The sequence below is a fragment of the Sarcophilus harrisii genome, chromosome 6, assembly GCF_902635505.1.
Source record: "Sarcophilus harrisii chromosome 6, mSarHar1.11, whole genome shotgun sequence".
NCBI classification, from domain to species: domain Eukaryota; kingdom Metazoa; phylum Chordata; class Mammalia; order Dasyuromorphia; family Dasyuridae; genus Sarcophilus; species Sarcophilus harrisii.
The window spans coordinates 239,662,834-239,681,562 of record NC_045431.1 but is presented as its reverse complement, the minus strand read 5'-3'; the positions used below and the strand labels follow the sequence as shown (position 1 = coordinate 239,681,562).

The 18,729-nt window shown below is 47.1% G+C and overlaps 1 protein-coding gene across 1 annotated transcript in view; it reads left to right on the top strand.

Moving 5' to 3' along the window:
• The window catches only part of LRP5 (LDL receptor related protein 5), a 103,891-nt gene that overhangs the window by 34,464 nt on the left and 50,698 nt on the right, over positions 1-18,729 (top strand). Inside the window, exons 3-5 of the mRNA XM_031943612.1 lie at positions 8,822-9,019; positions 10,722-10,918; positions 11,754-11,885. Of these exons, the coding sequence (XP_031799472.1) occupies positions 8,822-9,019; positions 10,722-10,918; positions 11,754-11,885 (527 nt within the window). The remainder of the gene's footprint in view (positions 1-8,821; positions 9,020-10,721; positions 10,919-11,753; positions 11,886-18,729) is intronic.

Sequence of the window (18,729 nt, the reverse complement as noted above, 5' to 3'; positions counted from 1 at the left end):
ATGAGGAAACTGAGGCAAACAGAATAAGGTGATTTGTCCAGAATCACCCAAGTAATATGCATCTGAGATTGGATTCGACTATGATCTCCACTGTACCACCTAGTTGTCTTAGAAGAGACCTTGGTGATCACTTAGCCCAATTTTTTTCAATTAATTAATTTTTTCTTTTCTTTTAAAACAATAATAGCTTTTAATTTTTCAAAATACATGCAAAGATAGTTTTCAACATTCACCTTGCAAAACCTTGTGGTCCAAATTTTTCTTTCTCCCTCCCCTCCCACTCCCCTAGACAGCAAATAATCCAATATAGGTTAAACATGTGCAGTTCTTCTAAACATAGTTTCACAATTATCGTGCTGCACAAGAAAAATCAGCTCAAAAAGAAAGAAATGAGAAAGAAAAAAACAAGCAAACAACAAAAAGGTGAAAATACTATGTTTAATAAATATTCAGTCCCTATTGTCTTCTCTTTGGGTACAGATAGCTCTCTCCACAAGTTAACTGGAATTGTTCTGAATCACCTCATTGTTGAAAAGAGATCATTGTACAAGGTAACAAGAAGATTATGTAATATCATCAAAAATCAACAATAAAAATCCATTTTATTCATATACCATCACTTACTCAGCTATTCCCCAACTGATGAGTATTCACTCAGTTTCCAGCTCTTTGACCTACAGAAAGGGTTGCTACAAACATTTTTACATAAATGGGTCCCTTTCCCTTTTTTATGATTTCTTTGGGATACAGATCCAGTAGAAATACTGTTGGATCAGAGGGATGCACAGTTTGATAGCTCTTTGGACATTGTTCCAAATTGCTCTCCAGAATGGCTGGATCATTTCACAACTCCGCCAACAATGTATCAATTGTACCCATGTCCCAGTTTTCCCACATCTCCTCCAACATTTGTCTTTTCCTGTCATCTTAGCAGTCTGAGAGATGCAAAGTGGTACCTGAGAGTTTCATTTCTCTAATCAATAGTGCTTTAGAGCATTTTTTCATATGACTAGAAATGACTTTAATTTCTTCATCAGAAAACTGTCTGTTCATCTCCTTTAACCATTTATCCATTGAGGAATAGCTTGTATTTTTTATAAATTTGATATATATTGTAGAAATGAGTTCTTTGTCAGAAACACTGGATGTAAATTCTTGCCTCCCAGTTTTCTGCTTTCCTTCTACTTTTGGCTGCATTGATTTTGTTTGTGCAAAACCCTTTTAATTTAATATTATCAAAATTATCCATCTTAATATTTCATAATGTTCTCTGGTTCTTCTTTGGCCATAAATTCCTTCCTTCTCCCCAGATCTGAGAAATAGAATAGTCCTTGTTCTTTTAATTTGCTTATATAGTATCACTCTTTATGTCTAAATTATAAACCCATTTCAACCTTGTCTTAGTATAGAGTATTAGGTATTGGTCATTGCCTAGTTTCCAATTTTCCCAGCAATTTTTATCAATAGCAAGTTCTTACCCCAGAAAGAGGAGTCTTTGGATTTATCAAACAATAGATTACTATATCATTGACTGTTGTGTTTTTGTGAATCTGTTCTACTCATCCACTGTTCTATTTCTTAGCCAGTACCAAATGATTTTGATAACCTTTGCTGTTTTATAATATAGTTTTAGGTCTGGCGCTGCTAGATTTGCATTTTTTCCATTAATTCCCTTGGAAATCTTGCTCTTTTGATCAAGATGTATATCTATTCAGCGTGCGGTGGTCTCATGTAAAAAAAATAGTACGCACCTGAATTAAAAATACTTTATTGCTAAAAACACTAACTGTCATCCTGACCTTTAACAAGTCACCATATTTTTTTTTTAACCAGCGGAGGCTCTTGCCTGGATACTGGCTGCTGAGGGTGGTGGTTGCTGAAGGCTGTGGCAATTTCTTAAAATAAGACAACAATGAAACTTGCCACACCCAGTGACTTCCTAAGAGATTTCTCTGCAGCTGGAGATGCTATTTGATCGCACAATAGGACTTCTTCCCAATTGAAGTCAGCCCTCTGAAACACTAGCACTGCCTTGTCAACTATATGTATATAATATTCTTCAATATTGTGTCTCAAGGTATGGAGGACCTGAGGAGTGGGAGATGGGGAGCAATCTGCTCCAAGCATCTCTACCACTGCTTTGTCAGCTAAATGTATAGAATATTCTTCAATATTGTGCCTCAGGGAATAGAGGGCCCTAGGAGCAGGAAAGAGATAGGGAACGGTCTCTTCTAAGTGTTTCTACCGCTGCTTTGTCAATTAAATGTATAAAATACTCTTCAATATTGTGCCTCAGGAATGGAGGGCCTGAGGAGTGGAAGAGATGGGGAACACTTTGCTCCAAGCATCAGAATACATTATTTTTAAGTTCACCACCTTAAATGGTTATGGTGTACGGCGCCCTAAACAGGTACAATAGTAATGTCAGAGATCCCCAATCCCGGATTGCCATCACAGATGTGATAGTAGTAAAAACGGTTGAAATGTGTCCTTAAATGGACACGGACCCGCTGCTATGGGGAAAACGGCGCTGTTGGACCCGTTCAATGCAGGCTGCCACAAAATTTCAATTTGACAAAAACTCTCCCACAAAATCTCCAAGTGCAATAAAATGGGGTGTTTCTTCATTTATGAAACGGAGACACTAGCGCCTACCTCACAGGGTTGGCGAGAGTTTAACCAGGGTGCAAGGCACTTTGCCCGCCCCAGGATCAGCATTATTTTAAGGGAATTGTGGGCTTGGAGATAGAAGTTGAGAGTTCCGAGCTGCGTCCTCAATGTGGTTTCCTTCACCCTCCCTCATTTTTAGGGCCCGAGGTTTCAGAAGGGACTGATGAGCTGGGGCAGGACCAGACAAGGTCACTTCAGCCTGGACATCATTGTGGGATGGGGCTTCTTAGCGGGGGGAAAAGAAGGCTCAGGCAGGTATCAGGGCCTGAAATCTGTTTTCAGGCCTCATGGAAGAGGAGTTTTATTTTTTCTGCTTGGCCCCCGAGGGCAGAACTAAGAACTGTGGGGAAGAAGTGGCAGGAAGCTTGATGTCAGGAAACACTTTCCTTCCCGGGGCAGGTCTGCTCCCCGTGCACGGCCCAGCGGGTCTCCCTGCTCAGGGACAGCTTACTTCAGCCCTCACCGGGTTCTGTGATTCTGCGCCAATTCGAGAACGTGACGGCCCCAAGTAGAGACAGCTGTGTATAGAATGTGCCTCGGTGGCTGGTTCTGCTGCTGCGACTGATCCTCTGGGGGGCTTGAGACAGACTGAGTCCTCGCTTTCCTTCAGTTTCCTTATCTGTGAAGTGACCTCCCTGAGTGGAGGGAGCGTGCCTTCTGTCACTGAAGCCATATGGCTCACTTACACGCACGTATGCACACACTCAGTCATTTACAAGGACATACTTACACATTTACTTGTACAATGCACATATTTGCACGTTTGTTATATATGTGCACATATTTACACATTTATTTGCACACATGTACATGTTTACACATGTATTTGTACACTGTACATATTTACACATTTATTTGTATATGTGTTAATACTTACACATTTACTTGTACAATGCACAACGTACACATTTACATGTACAGATGCACATACTTACACATTTAAGTGCGCACACATGTTTACACATGTATTTGCACACTGTACATATTTACACATTTGCTTGCACATATGTACATGTTTACAAATTAAATACAAGGTAGCTTAGGGGAGACCACTTTTTCTTGGGGTCTCTCTCCTGATCCCTGGCTGAAGGCAGATGCCCTCCATTACGAGTGCCACCCCCCCAAGCAGCCCCCACAGCCCTTGGAGCTCAGGAAGGCTTCGGAGGTTGCCGTCCCCCCCCCATCTCCCTGTTCTGTGGCAGGCTAGAAAGCGAAGGGGGCAGACGGGGTCTTTCCCCAAGTTGTGCGGGAGGCCCGGCCGGTATGGAAAGGGCCGGATTTCCATCAGGCAGCTCCACCCCCGGGGCTGAGAGGCTCTGGAGGCCTCCTCTGGGCCAGAGTTCGTTTTGCACACTCTTCCCCAGCCACGGTCTGGAGCCTGGCCAGGGCCTGGCTTGGTCCTGAGCTGGGCTGCTGGTGCTCCCAGGTTCAAATCAACAACAGGATGAAACCCAAGCCTCTCCTCCCAACCCAAAATGTCAAGGCCCCAAAATAGCCCCAGACCTGGGCAGTGCCCGAAGGGCCGGCCCGTGACCTTCCTCCCTGCCATGGCCCGGGCTGGCCCACTCTCCCGGGCAGCCGGGTTCCCCAAGTGTGCTCCTGCCCGTTTCTGGGGCTCCTGCGAAGGGAACTCACGGGTGTCTGTTATGCAACAGGACCCAAGGAAATGTGACTCACGGTGGAGCCAGAGTCTGGAGCTCGCATTTTTCTGGTCTTGGACTCGGCTGCAGCATTCCCGTCCTGGACCCAGATTGGGCCCCTCGGCTTCCCAGCCAGTTTTCCTGGGAAAGAGAAGCAGGCTGATGGGTGCCCCCTTTAGCCCAGCATCCCCTCCAGGGAGGGGGAGGAGCAGACACCCCACTCTCTAGCCCTGCTTGCGGCCTCTACTTTGCAGCTCGGAGAAGGAGGGCCCTCCAAAGCCTCATTTGGGAAATCAGGAAGCAAGCTCAGAAGGGGCAGGGGCTGGCCTGGGCTCACACAGCTCCTAAGTGGCAGAAGTTGCTTTTGGACCCAGATATTCTTCCTGGAAGTCCTACCCTTCCCACTGCCCTGCCCTGCCTTGCCTGTCCTTGCCTGGGCATAGTCTGGGGACCTCAGGAATGCCCGGGGAGACATCTATCTCCTCCCCAAAGGATAGACGAGGACTTAGGGAGCACCCTATGGGCCAGGCTCACCGCGATGTGCACAGACCATCCCTGTGTGCAGGGAATTCAGAGTCCAAGGGCAGGTGGGCACACGGCCTCGGGTTCGAGGCTCCCTGCCCTCCCTGGCAGCCCATACCACTTTGGGCTAGGTCTCATTATGAGTTCTTCCTTGGCTCCCCAGCCTCAGGGGGCAAGCAGAACAATCTAGTCCCTTTCTAAGGAGGCCCCAGGGGCAGTGGGAAGAGCCCTGGCTCTGGACCTCAGTTCCTTCCTCTGTAAAATGAGGAGGCAAGAGGGCAGCTAGTTGGTGCAGTGGATAGAGCACCAGCCCCAAAGTCAGTAGGACCCGAGTTCAAATCTGACCTCAGACACTTAACACTTCCCAACTGTGTGACCCCAGGCAAGTCACCTAACCCCAAATGCCTCAGCAAAAAGAAAAAAAATGAGGGGGCAAGGTCCCTTCCAACCCCTAATCTTTACTCTCTTTGGGCCTCAGTTTCCCCATTTGTCAGATGAAGGGGTTTGACTAGATGGCTTTGAGGTCCCTTCCAGCCGTCATTCGGTATGAGATCTGAAGGCAGGAAGCCTGAATCAAATCCAGTTTCAGGTGCCAGCCGTGGGACTCCCGGGGTCTATGAGGTTCAGTACAATAGTGCTTGTAAGGCATGGAGCCGGGGCTTGGCTCAGTGCCGCTACTCAGTTATTTTTCAGGCATGACCCTGATTTTCTCAGCAAAAATCCTGGAGGGGTCTGCCATTTCCTTCTTACTTTACAGATGAGAAAACTGAGGCAAACAGTTATGTGATCTGCCCAGGGTCACACAGCAAGGAAGTGTCTGAGATTGGATTTGAACTTGGGAGGATGAGTCTTCCTGACTCCAGGCCGGGCACCTGTGCCACCTAGCTACCCACCTGGCACATAGCAGGCATTTCATAAATGCTTATTGCCTCATTCCTCCCTTAGTCTGTGATTGTGGTTCCTCTCCTTGAGGAAAGCAGTCACTTTCTTTTGGATGTGTCGCATCCCCTAGGTCCCAGCAAGCTCCCTGACATCAGGACTTTGTCATTTTTGCATCTCCAGTGCCCAGAACACAAAAGCTGCTCAATAAATGCTTCTTTATAATGTATCCGGGAGAGAAGCCCCATTCCTCCACCCTCCCCAGTCCCCCTCCTCATGGCCTCTCCCATCCCCATCCCCATCTTATTGATGGGGCCCCTCTATCCACTCCACAGCTAGGCCCAGCCTAGTCCAGACCCTCATCCGGTCTCTCCTGGACTGTTCCAGCAGCCTCCCACTCGGTTTCCGGTCTTCAGGCTCCCTTCTGTCCTCCACTCAGCTGCTGAGGCTTTTCCTAAAGCTCCCCACTAGACCACACCACTCCCCTGCTCAAGAAGCTTCAATGGTTCCCTCTTGCCTTAAGAACAAAATGCCAGTTTCTGGTTTGGGCACAGAAAACCCTCCCCCCTCTGGCTGGATCCCCTTTCCAGCTTCCAGCACTCCCCTTTATGCTTCTTTGTTCCTTATATGTGACTTTCCTCCTTCTTCCATTAACTCAGGACCTGGCACACAGTAGGTACTTAATAAGTGTTGAATGATGGGTTGATTCTCTGTGCCTTTACAAGATGGAACCAAACCCCCCCCCCCCCCCCCAACTCCTTATTCCTTGGAATTGCCTCCTCCCCTCCTTTAAGATAGTCCCAATACCACATTTTTCAAGATTCACTCCTTGAATTCCCTCGTTATCAATCTCTCTCCCCTCCCCCCAACTCCTTTGGATTTACTTTTTCTAATTTCCATATCACCCATTTTTGCCTTGTGTGTGTAAGCTCCCTGAGGGGAGGCTTCAGCTTTGTTTGTGTTTGGCACACAGTAAGTACTTTAAAAACACTTGTTAGTGGATTGCGTTCATCACTAGTGACCCTACTCGGTGCACGGGTCTTGACCATGGTGCTGATTGTCCCCTCAGTGGGAGACATCCTGAGTCTTCAATCTCAGCTTCCCTAGTGGAAGGATCCCTATGTGCAAATGAGAAAACTGGCCATGTTGTCTCAGCTCACATTTCTCTCACTTCCAGGTCACAAAGCTCCCTAACCCCAAAGTCTCACTCATTGCTCCAAACATCCTTTTGGGGGGCAGATTATGCAAATCTCATCTGCGAAGGGGAAATGACTTCTCCAGTGTCACACAATTAGTAATCCAGGCAGTGCTCCTAAAAGCAGAAGGGAAGGTGAGCAGATTTGAAATTGAAAGTGCCACGGATCAGGTATTTGTATTTCTCCCTGTGTAAGAAAATTCTTCCCCCCTCACTGTTTGCTTGGGGGGAATATTACAATAAAATGAGGGCTAGAACTAAATGATCGGTAAGTCAATCAGTCACCATGCATCTGCTGAGTACTTTCTGTGTGCCAGGTGCCATGCTACAAATGTAGCACAAGGGATTCAAAGGCAAAGCAAAAATACCACCTCCCCCCAAGGAGCTCACCTTCATAGGAACCCCCTCCAACTCTGCCAGGAGCCCACTGGGTGGGGAAGTCCATGTTGGGCTTTTACAGTTTGAGACTGAGAAGAGCAAAGAAGGGTAGTTGTGGGCTGACCGCGGTGGCGTGTTACCCGATCTACCGAATTACCAGTCCAAAAGGATCGCAGCAAATTAAGAAGGAAAAAAGGATTTTACTGGAAACTATTTGAGCCAACCGATAAGATGACTTAAACAAAGGAATATTTACAAGAATCTAAAGTATCCAAATTAACAGAACAAGAAATAGGAAATTAAAATAATCACATTTCAGAAGAAGAACTAGAAATATCTGCAGAAATAGATCAATAGATACAAAAATTATTTTTTTAAAAGGAATAAATGGACCTTTCAAAAAATGATAAGTAGTACTTATAGTTACTATATATAACAAATACAAATTAGAGTCCTTTCCAGTAAAATCTGGGATGAAACAAAGCTGTTCATTGCCACCCCTTCACTTTATTTACTTCCTGTATATCCTGAGCATAGCCTGAGCGTAGTTTGTAAACATCTACTTGCACGTGGTCTTCCTAACCAGATTAGTAAACTCTTTGAGGTCAGGCACTATCTGTTGATTTTTTTTTTCCTGTCTCCAATGCTTATCATAGGGCCTGCCATGCAGTAGGCACTTAATTAATGTTTATTGACTGATCACTGGCTTTGAGAGACTTGAGAGCTTTCATCACTGCAGTAAACAATCATAGTTCCATAGCACAAGTCATCATGCATGCTGTCTGCCTCTGGACAGAGATAATCTGCTCTGGGTGCAGACTATTCTTTTATTGCGGGTGATTTGGAGTTAAGTGACTTGCCCAGGATCACACAACCAGGAAGTGTTAAGTGTCTGAGACCGGATTTGAACTCAGGTCCTCCTAACTCCAGGGCTAGACAATTCTTTTTAAAACACGGCCAATGTGGCAAGTTGTTTTGCTTCGTTATACATATTTGTAACTAGGGATTTTTCCCCCACCTGGGGAGAAGGGAAAGGGAGAAAGAAAATGCTTGTTAGTTAAAAAATTAAAATAAGAAAGAAGTTATATTAAAAAATAAAACAAGATGGCACAGTGGATAGAGCACCAGCCCTGTAGTCAGGAAGACCTGAGTTCAAATCTGACCTCATATACTTAGCCACTTCCTAGTTGTGTGACCCTGGGCAAGTCACTTAATTCTAACTGCCTCAGCAAAATAAAAAGAAAACAAGAAAGTTGGATGGCAAGACTTGCTCTGTGATTCTGAGACATTCTAACTCCGGGAGGACATTCTCTTCACTCTGTTTTCCCACAGGAGGATGAGCAACATTTCTCTGGGGTTTCACTGTTGGCTCTAATCTTTTAAAGAGCCAGTGAGATGCTGACCTTGGTCCCTTGGGGCTCTAATCCTGTGACCCTTAAAATGGAATCTGAAAGACGCTAAAATATTGAAAGTCTCGTCACTGACATTCTGAGTCCCCGGTGATTCCATAGTGACCGCGTTGTTCCTCTCCCTCCAGGTATATGTACTGGACAGACTGGGGGGAAACCCCTCGCATAGAACGTGCAGGGATGGACAGCAGCACAAGGAAAATCATCGTCGACTCCGACATTTACTGGCCCAATGGCCTCACCATCGACCTGGAGGAGCAGAAGCTGTACTGGGCGGATGCAAAGCTGAGTTTCATCCACCGAGCCAACCTGGACGGCTCCTTCCGGTAGGTCGGGGGGCTCCTGCCGATTGTTTGATGAGAATAAGAGCAGCCCGAGGACGGGTAGCCTGAGATCTAGCATTGCCATCAAGAAGACCTGGTTCTGACACTGGCAGGGCAGCCCTAGGCAAGGCACTTAATGTCTCTCGGACTCAGTTTCCTCCTTTCTCCAGGGTTTGTCATCCTGGAAGCTTCCTTGGCCCGCAGGGCAGAGTGTGTGGACCCTGGAAAAAAAGAGATAAGGGCAAGAGAGAGGGGACTGGCAAGGCAAATCCATCTGATCAAGCCTCATTTTAATGGGTGCAATAGTACAGATATATATAGCAGTAGAAAAGAAGGCAGGGTTATTCAAACACAGTACAGGGTGGGGGTCCATGACAAGGGTTGGTATCCCGCCCAAGGATGAGCTGCTCAGATGTTTCAGGTGGCAGGAAGCTCTATGATGCGATTAGGGGATGCCTAGATATCAGCCTATTCAAAGTTAGGCTGTGATTAGGAGATTCCTATTCAGGAAGTCTTTGGTATAATGTGATTAGGAGATTCAACCTATTCAAGGTTGGCCTTATGTGGCTGTAGATTAGTGCCGGCTCCCCACAGGAAGCTGTCTATTGGTGCTGGGAGCCTTGTTCTTCTTGGCGCTAGAGCCCAGAACTAGGATCTCTGGGCACGATCTGAAAAGTGGGAAAGTTCAGTTAATCTTTCTCACAAAGAACAGGGATTCACAAGTGCAACAGGCTGCTTTGAGGAGCACTAAGTTCCTCTTTGAGCAAGAGGTCGTTGGCCCCTGGTCGGGGATGTCCGAGAATGGATTCCTGTTCAGGTTGGTCTTGTGTCTCTGCCATCCTTTCGGTTTGGAGATTCACTGATGTGCCAGAGGAAACCAAAGTTCTGTCTTCCGTGTTCCTAGTTTCATTAATCTCTATATTCTATATAGTATATTCTATTAATGTATATATAAAATAATATACTTTTTTTTTTTTTTTGCTGAGACAATTGGGGTTAAGTGACTTGCCCAGGGTCACACAGCCAGGAAGTGTTAAGTGTCTGAGGTCAGATTTGAACTCAGGTCCTCCTGACTTCAGGGTTGGTGCTCTATCTACTGCACCACTAGCTGCCCCTTATAATATATATATCTTGAAGTAAGAAGAAAACATAAATTTAAGCTTAGACAATATCTTAGACTGCTAGTTCTTTCCTGAAGGATAGAAATCAGGGAGTGAGAAAATGGTTTGAGACCTTGTTTGCCTTTCAATTTTATATAATATTTTTATAATTCCATTGAAGAAAATTATATCCCAATATATATTATAATCTATATATTCACTACTGTCAGTAATCACTAATCATAATGGGATTGGTGATTTACATTGTGCAGATCTTGTAAACTTTGCAAGTGAGGAAACCAAGGTTTAGAGAAGTTAAGGGATTTGATCAGAGCCCCCAGAGGGCACGGGCCAAAATTCCCAGCAGTCCTTGCGGCTGGCCTTTTGAGGAGAGAGTCCGGGGCCTCCCTCAGGACCTCCCCTCAGCCTGGCTGGCCGGTCTCTGTGGGAGCCATCGCTCGTCACTCTGTGGGAGGCCCTTGAATGTGACGCAGAAGTGACAGGACCCCAGCGTGGCCCCAGAGGGACCGACCGGGGCCACAAGGGGCGGGAGACATCCCCTCGGCCGGCCCGATGCTGACCGGTTCTTGTATTGGACCAACCAGGCAAAAAGTGGTGGAAGGCAGCTTGACGCACCCCTTTGCGCTGACCCTCTCGGGGGACACCCTGTACTGGACGGACTGGCAGACACGCTCCATTCACGCCTGCAATAAGAGAACCGGAGAAAAGAGGCGGGAAATCCTCGGTGCCCTTTACTCTCCCATGGACATCCAGGTGCTGAGCCAGGACCGGCAGCCCTACTGTGAGTAAGCCTTGTTTGGTGCTGCTGGGCTGGGTCTGCCCCGGGGGAGAGGAGGAGGGGCACTTCCTGGGGATGGAGGCGGGGCACCTCTGCAGAGCTGGGGGGTGCTGTCTTCCCCCTGCAGGAGGGGCCCTTCCTCCCAGGATCCCGTCCTGGGGCTTGTGTGCCAGGGACACGGTTAAGCTGGGGCGACTGGGAGGATCAGCTTTTGCTCAGCACAGAGGAGACAAAGTGGTGAAGAACTCGCTGGCATCAGATGCCAAGTTGGGCACCAAACTCGTGGCAGGAGGAGCCGGAGCCATGGCGGCTTCCTTCCCGCTAAGTTGAATGGCTTCCAATGCACTTTCCTCCTAAATTCCCAGTGACTCCTCCAGTGAAAGTTTTATCCCCATTTTATGCCTGAGTAAACGGGGGCCCAGGAGGGGCCCCTGTGACCAGTGGCAGTGAGGTCAGGCTTGCAGTCAGAGCAGCCTGGACATTGGCACGTCCCTTAACCCTTTTAAACCTCAGTTTGCTCACCTGCAAAATGAGAGGGAGAAGACATGGCAGAGCATCCCCGCCAGTGTCTTTGCCGAGAAAACCCCAAAGGAGGGTATGGGGAGTCAGCTGTGACTGAAAATGGCTAAGCAGCAGTAACTGCATTAACAATCGGCGCTTAATAAAGGTTTGGGATTGGACTGGACCTAACAAACTCCTCTGTGGTCCCTCAGGGTCTTCCAAGGCTCTTCCCAACCACGAGGTAGTTCCTGGCGGGTTAATACTCCCATTGTACAGACTGGGAAAGTGAGGTGATAAATAGTTACTGAGAGATTTCCAAACTTGTTCTTTCTCACAGTCCACACCCCCTGCGAAGAGGACAATGGCGGCTGCTCCCACCTGTGCCTGCTGTCCCCTCGAGAGCCTTTCTACACCTGCGCCTGCCCCACGGGGGTGCAGCTCGAGGACAACGGCAAGACCTGTAAAGCAGGTAAGAACACGCGCTTCCTGTGGGGTGGCCGCTGAGCGAGGACATCTCTGTGGTTCTTGGCTCATGGCCCTTGGCTTGTAGACAGGTCCTTGGCTCGTGGATCCCAGGACCCACCTCGAGTGGAGTTTCATTTGACTTTTCCCTTTTTTAAGGCGGTCGAGGAGCTCTGGGTGCAAGTCCTGACCTTGGTGATACTCTAGCTATGTATTTCTTTTAAATTTTAATTGCTCTATTTTTAAACAACTTTTGGCATCGCTTTTTTGCACTGCACCAAATTTCCCTTTTGTCTCTCTCCCTCCCCCTCCCAATGAGTTTTTCCTGGAGAATGAAGAATTTTATTAAAAAGGAAAAGAAAAGGAAAACATTCAACAGAGCTGATTGAAATATTAAAACAGTCGGACCACATATGCGGTCGTTTAGCCTCTTTCTGGCCTCAGTTTCTTTGTCTGTAAAATGAAGGCATTGTAGTCACAGGCCTTTGTAAGTCTTGAAGTAAGTTCTAGCAGTGATCCCCTCACCTATCCAAGGGTCCTTTGGTCAGCCGCGTAAGCCATTGCCCAGTTGTTCCAACTCTTTGTCACTCCCCTTGTGGTTTTCTGGGCAGAGACTGGACTGATCTTTCCTTCTCCAGCTCATCTTACAGATAGGGAAACTGAGGCAAACACAGAGTCACACAGCTAGAGACTGTCTGAGGCTGGATTTGAACTCTATCCATTGCAGTGCCCCTTAGAGGCCCATCTGCCATACTAAGAACAACACTAACACCCATTCTCACAAGAGCAAGGGTTTATAGGTACTTTAAGGTGAGCAGAGGCTATACAACTATCATTTCATTTTATCTATATAACCCTGTAGGAGAGCTGCTGTTCATACCCCCATTTTACAGATTGAGAAACTGAGGCAGACAGAGGTTTAGTGATTGTGAAAAGCAGTTGGTAACCGTTGGCCAATGGCTGAGGTGTGAGGGCAGCCTCATTACCAGGATGTCACCCCCAGGGACATCCTCCTTTCCCCCCACTTATGTCCCCTACCCCAGTCTGAGCTGAAAGTTGCCCAACCTCCAGGGGCTCCAGTGTCTGTGAGTGTGTATGTGTAAATATGTGAGTGTAAGTGTGTGTGCATTTTATTAGCATGGGGCTAGAGCAATGAAACCATAGGACCCATGGCTGTGCCCGAGATCGTGTCTGGCTTGGAGGGATTGGGGGCATGAGACTTTCTTGAGCAGCCCTTGAAACGCTTCCTTCCAGAAATGCGCCGCCCCTCCCCACATGTGCAGACTCCCAGGCTGGTGACAAAGCAGGGAACCTGGCCCCCGGCGGCTGGACTCTGGCTTCCCACGGTCCCTCTTCACTCCAAAGCTGCGCCAGAAGCGGTGGCGTGTGGGTGACCTGGGAAACCGCTCATTTGTACTGATTGTGGGGCCTGTCCTGGGTTTGCCTGAACACTGAGAGCGGTTCCCCCCGTCCCCCTGGCACTGGGCAGAAACAGGGAGACATTCTGGGGGCTCCATCCTGGGAGGCTGAGTAGTGGCTGATTTCTTGTATTGGAGTTTTGATTTTGGATTGTCTGAATTTGAGCCGATTTCTTGTATTAAAGTTGTGATTTCGGGCCTAGGACGTTTACAGTCATTTCAGAGTCCTTTGTTTCCAAAATTATTGATTTACTTTGAGAAGCTGAAAGCGACAGCTTGAGCGTGTTCTCACCAGATCAGCGGGAGGTACTGGGGGCTTGGGAGGATGATGGACACGCTTTTCCTCCATTTCAACAAAAATAAAGTTTCATCCGAACAGGGGAGGTTAATGAGCTGGTTGTTGTTAGCCAAGAAGGCCGGGGCTCCTTCACGTGGTCGCTTTGTTGCTCATCCTTCTCAGTAGATAATTTTCCAACATTCACCCTTGTAAAACCTCATGTTCCAAATTTCTCCCCCCTCCCCTAGATGGCAAGTAATCCGATATATGTTAAAAAAAAAAAAAAAAAGTAATGTTGAAATTAATTATTTAATCAATGTTGAAAAATGATCTATGCATGTTTTTAAAATAAAATTTTTTTTAATAATAATAAACCCCATGCATAGATAATTATCAACATTCACCTTTGCAAAACTTTGCGCTCCCCAATTTTTCCCCTTCCTCCCCCCACCCCCTCCCCTAGATGGCAAGTAATCCAATATATGTTAAATATGTTTCTTAAAAATGTGTTAAATCCAATATATGTATGCAAGATTTATACAATTTATTGTGTTGCATCAAAAAAAAAATCAGGACAAAAAGGAAAAAAAAAGAGAAAGAAAACAAAATTATGCATGTTTTGCAAATAAAAAGCTTTAATAATAAAAAAAATAATTTTGGGGTTCTAGAGGCAACAGGGAGGCGCTGGAGTTGATTAAAGGGGTTAGTGACATGGTCACTTCTGCCTCTGAAAGGTCACTTGGAGAGCTAGGTGGGAGATGGCCCGAGGAAGGAAAACTGATGGGGAGGATGGTGGCACCTGTGGCAGAAATTGGGAAGGTGGAAAAGGGGGCTTGAGCTTAGGACAAAGGTTCTTCCCCTGGGATCTGTGAACTTTTTATTCATATCTTGAGGACCGCATTTTACCATAATGGGTTTCCTTTACAATTCTACCTGATTCTTTTTCTTTATTTTTCCCTGAGGCAGTTGGGGTTAAGTGACTGGCCCAGAGTCACACAGCTAGAAGTGTCTGAGGTCAGATTTGAGGTCCTGATTTCAGGGCTGGTGCCCTACCCACTGTGCCCCCAGCTGCCTCTGCCTGATTCTTTTTCCTCATTGAACAAGACATAGAATTCTTGAGACAGATTGCTCTCCAAGGCTCCCCTGGCCCAAGGGAGTGAGGGATCCCCAGTGTAGGAGTTCGGTTTTGAGATGTCTGTGGGACCGCGGTTTTGAGATCTGGGCAGACGTGGGACCCGTGTTCCCAATAGAATTAGATTGCAGGGCCATGTAATTGGTCATTGAACCTGCTGGGAGCACATGCCATCAGGGGAACTTACCCTCTGACCCCCAGCTGCTGCTCTGGAGAATGGCCGTGACAAGGCCATCTCTCTCGCCATCCCTGCCTCACCTGCCCATTCCACTTTGGGGTCTCTCAGGGCCCACCTGCCTGGAGGACCCAGGTGTGAGCCCCCGTCTCCCCAGCAAACAGGGCCGAGCCTCCGCTCCCCCGGGCCTGGGCTCTCTCAGGAAGCACTTCCCCTTTGCCCTGGAAGCCCCATCCTTCCCTCACAGCTGAGAAAGATGTTTCCACAAGCAGCTCCTGTCCCGGCCCGCCCGGGGCCCCACAAGCACCCTTTGTGCAGCCATTTCCAAGGCCTGGCGCTGCAGACAGTGGGAATGGGCGGCCAAGGGCATTCAGCTCGCTGTGAAAATAAATTGGATTGGGGCTTTCTTTGCACCCAGCCCACACCTTTCCATTGTGGGCCCAGACACTCTGTCTAGGGCTTTCTGTCAAAGGGAGAAAAAAAGCCTGGGAAGAAACAAAAGGAATGGAACAAGGCCTGCGCTTTTACATGAGAATGTGGCCTTTTGGGCCACTTTGATAAACCCCTTTTCCCAAGCTCCTTCCTTGGCTGGCCCGGCTACGTTCAGCCCCAGGATTTCTCCCGCTCTCGTTAATTAACTTGTTGGGATCAGAGTGGCCGGGAGCTCCTTCCTTTGTCCCCCCCTTTGCCAAACCCGGACTAGTGGAAGCCGTGGCCGATGAAAGGATTAACTTTAGAAAAATGAATGCATTTCCTACGGTTTGGGGCCCTTCCATCCCGAGCTTGGGCCCGGCTTTGATGGGCTTCCCAGGCAGACTCTCTGGAGTCTGTTCCAAGATGTTTACAAGTGTCCAAGAGGTACAGTTTCAGGTGCGAGGAGGGGCCTGTGCACAAAGCTCGGGTTCCAGACCAGCCCTGACACATCCCGGTGCTCTCAGGCAGCTCTGTAGGACTCAGGGCTCTGCTCGTGAGTAGCAGGTGGGGAGCCGTGTCCCTGGACCAGTCAAAATAAACACACAAACCAAGCGTGTTCTCCATTTTGTGGCTGGGTGGAGTCCTCAGAGTCTGTTTCTGGAAGAATTGGTGAAATTCAACTTTTTTTTTTTTTTTTTTTTTTTTGAGAGACAACTGGGTTTAAGGGACTCGGTCACGTTCACACAGCCGGTCAGGGTTAAGTGTCCGAGGTCTGACCTCAGGGCCGCCGCTCTAGTCATCCAGCTGCCCCTGAAATTTAACTTTGGAACTGGAGCCCCCTCATCTCTCTCACTGACAAAAAGGCATCAGAAGTTGGCTGGGATTTGCAGGGAGCTCCTCTGCTCAGTCAGGGTTCATGGGTCCCTATTCCCTGGGGGGGTCACATGCAGACAGCTTCCCATTTGGCACAAGCTGACTGTGACTGTACCCACTAGCGCTCTCTCTAGGATCCAGGCCAGCCAGGCTTCTGCTCGCACTACCCCCCCCCCCAATCTGCAGTGCCCCCTCCCTCCCTTGCTAAAAGAGCTACTTTCTTCAGAGCTCAATGGGGGTCCCCCTTTCCAGGCTTGATCCCATCCTCCCATAGCCTTGCATTTACTAGGTATTTTGCACTTGCATTTATTATGTATTTTGTGTCCTTATATGTGTGTGTTTCCCCCCGTTATAGAGTCGAGGGCAGGAAGGGTTTGGTTTTTCACTTGTTATTCACTACTCCTAAAGGGGTGCTTAGCACCTAGAAATACTTGCTGATGGAATGGGGGGAAGAACTGGGGACCACGAGATGTGCTGAGCCACCTGGCCTTTGGGGGGCAGTGGATGATGCAAGGACCAGAGAGGAGGCCAGATTCCCCTGGCGCGCCCTCCCTGCTCTGTTCTTATCATCTTCCCTCTCGCACTTGGTCCTACTCCTGAGGTCCACGCTTCTATTGTCCCGGAGAATTCTGGTTCACAAAGAGCAAGATCTTTAGGGCCAGATCTTGGATCCTGTTCTCCCCAACCTGAGCTTTGGGAACAAAGAGAATGATTTTGCACAAGTTGCTCAGTCTTGTAAAGGAAAATGACTTAGAAAGCTGCAGATCCCCGAGTAATCGAGAATGGCTCTAGGAGAAGATGGTCGAAGTCGGGTCTCCCCTCTCAGGAGTGTTGGGATGGGGAAGACAGAGGGAAGTGCAGAAGGAGATGCAGTGTGTGTGTGTGTGTGTGTGTGTGTGTGTGTGTGTGTATGAGAAAGAGACAGAGAGAGAGAGAAACAGAGAGAGAGAGAGAAACAGAAAGAAACACACACACACACACACAGAGAGAGAGAGAGAGAGAATGAGAGTATTTGTGGGCAGTGGTAGAGATGCAAGAAATCAGCCACAAGGGAGGAGAATTTCCAGAGACCTGAGCAAATTCAGAGGAGAAAACCAAAAAAAATTCAGAGTGGGGGTACCAAATTTGGTCACCCCCTTATTAAATTTAAAATGCTTTCTTCGAAAAACCAAACAGTCAAAAAACCATAACAGATGTATCCAGTTTCATTGGTAATTTTGGGTTTTTCTCTGTGTTAAAATGTTTGCTCATGGTTATTTTCATAACAGTTTTTTTTAAAAAGGAACTGAGAGGGAAGACAAAGCATGACTCTGAGTTTGAAGGAAATGCTTCTCCACCCCCAAAGTATGAAATATAAAGCCATGAGTTTATAGATTAACAGCTGGGAGAAGCCCTGCCAGTTACTTTATACTCGTTTTACAGAAGAGGAAACTGAGGTTCACAGAGATTGAGTTAGTGGCCCAAGGTCACATAGATAATAAGCATCAAAGGTAGGATCTGAGTGTGAAACACTTCAAATACCCAAGAGAAAAGGGTTTGATCCTAGAGGCAATAGGGAGCCATTGGAGGTTCTAGAGCAACTAGCCACATTGGTGCTTGAGGAATATCCCTTTGGCCACTGAGTGGAGAGGAGAGAGATGAGGCAAAACCGCCAACCAGAAAGCTTTCTCAGTTTTCCAAGGAGGGAAATCTCCCTCTTGCTTCCCATCATTGGCTCTTAGAGACCAGCTCTTTGAACCTAGAGTAGTCACCAATCTCAGCCCTGGAATGGACAACACAGGAAACTGTAGCAAAGCTCTGTGAACGCTTTTATTTGCCTCATTTGTCTGGACCAGGTCCCTTGGCTCTTAGACACCCTCTTGTCATCTCTTCAACTCTTACTTTCACAATTCTGTCGTCCTCAAACTGTCCTTTTCATTAGTAGAGAGAATAAACAAAAAGGGATTGAATAGTTTTAGCTTTTACTGGTTATTCCCATAGTTTCTTCTACATCAAACAACCGTCTCATCATCAAGCAATCCTGGTGCTTTCCATCTGTTGATCATCTCCTATTTGTCCTATTCCTATCTTGTTTGTATATAGTTTTTTCCTTTGTTTTTTCCCCCATTAGACTGGAGACAGCCTTTTGCCTTCCTTTGTATCCCTAATGCTTAACAACATGCCTGGAACACAGTAGGTGCTTGATAATGCTACTTGACAGACTGCCAGATTCTTTTCTTTCTCTTGCCTATGATGTGAATAAAAAAACCAAATTACTTTTCTATTTTGTTAGCCTCATTTATTATTCTTCCTGTTGCTCTTTTTACCAGACTTTGTTGCTTTTGCATTTATTGTTTCCTGCCTCCTTTTTTTTCTTAAATTAAATTTTATTGATCTTACTTTTCCTTTTTTTTATTGTAGCTTTTTATTGACAAAACATATGCATGGGTAATTTTTCAACATTGACCCTTGTAAAAACTTCTGTTCCAACTTTTCCCCTCCTTTTCTCCAACCCCTCCCCTAGATCCTGCCTCTTTTTTTTCTGTCTACGTACATATAAAATCTGAGGAAAGTTTACTTTCC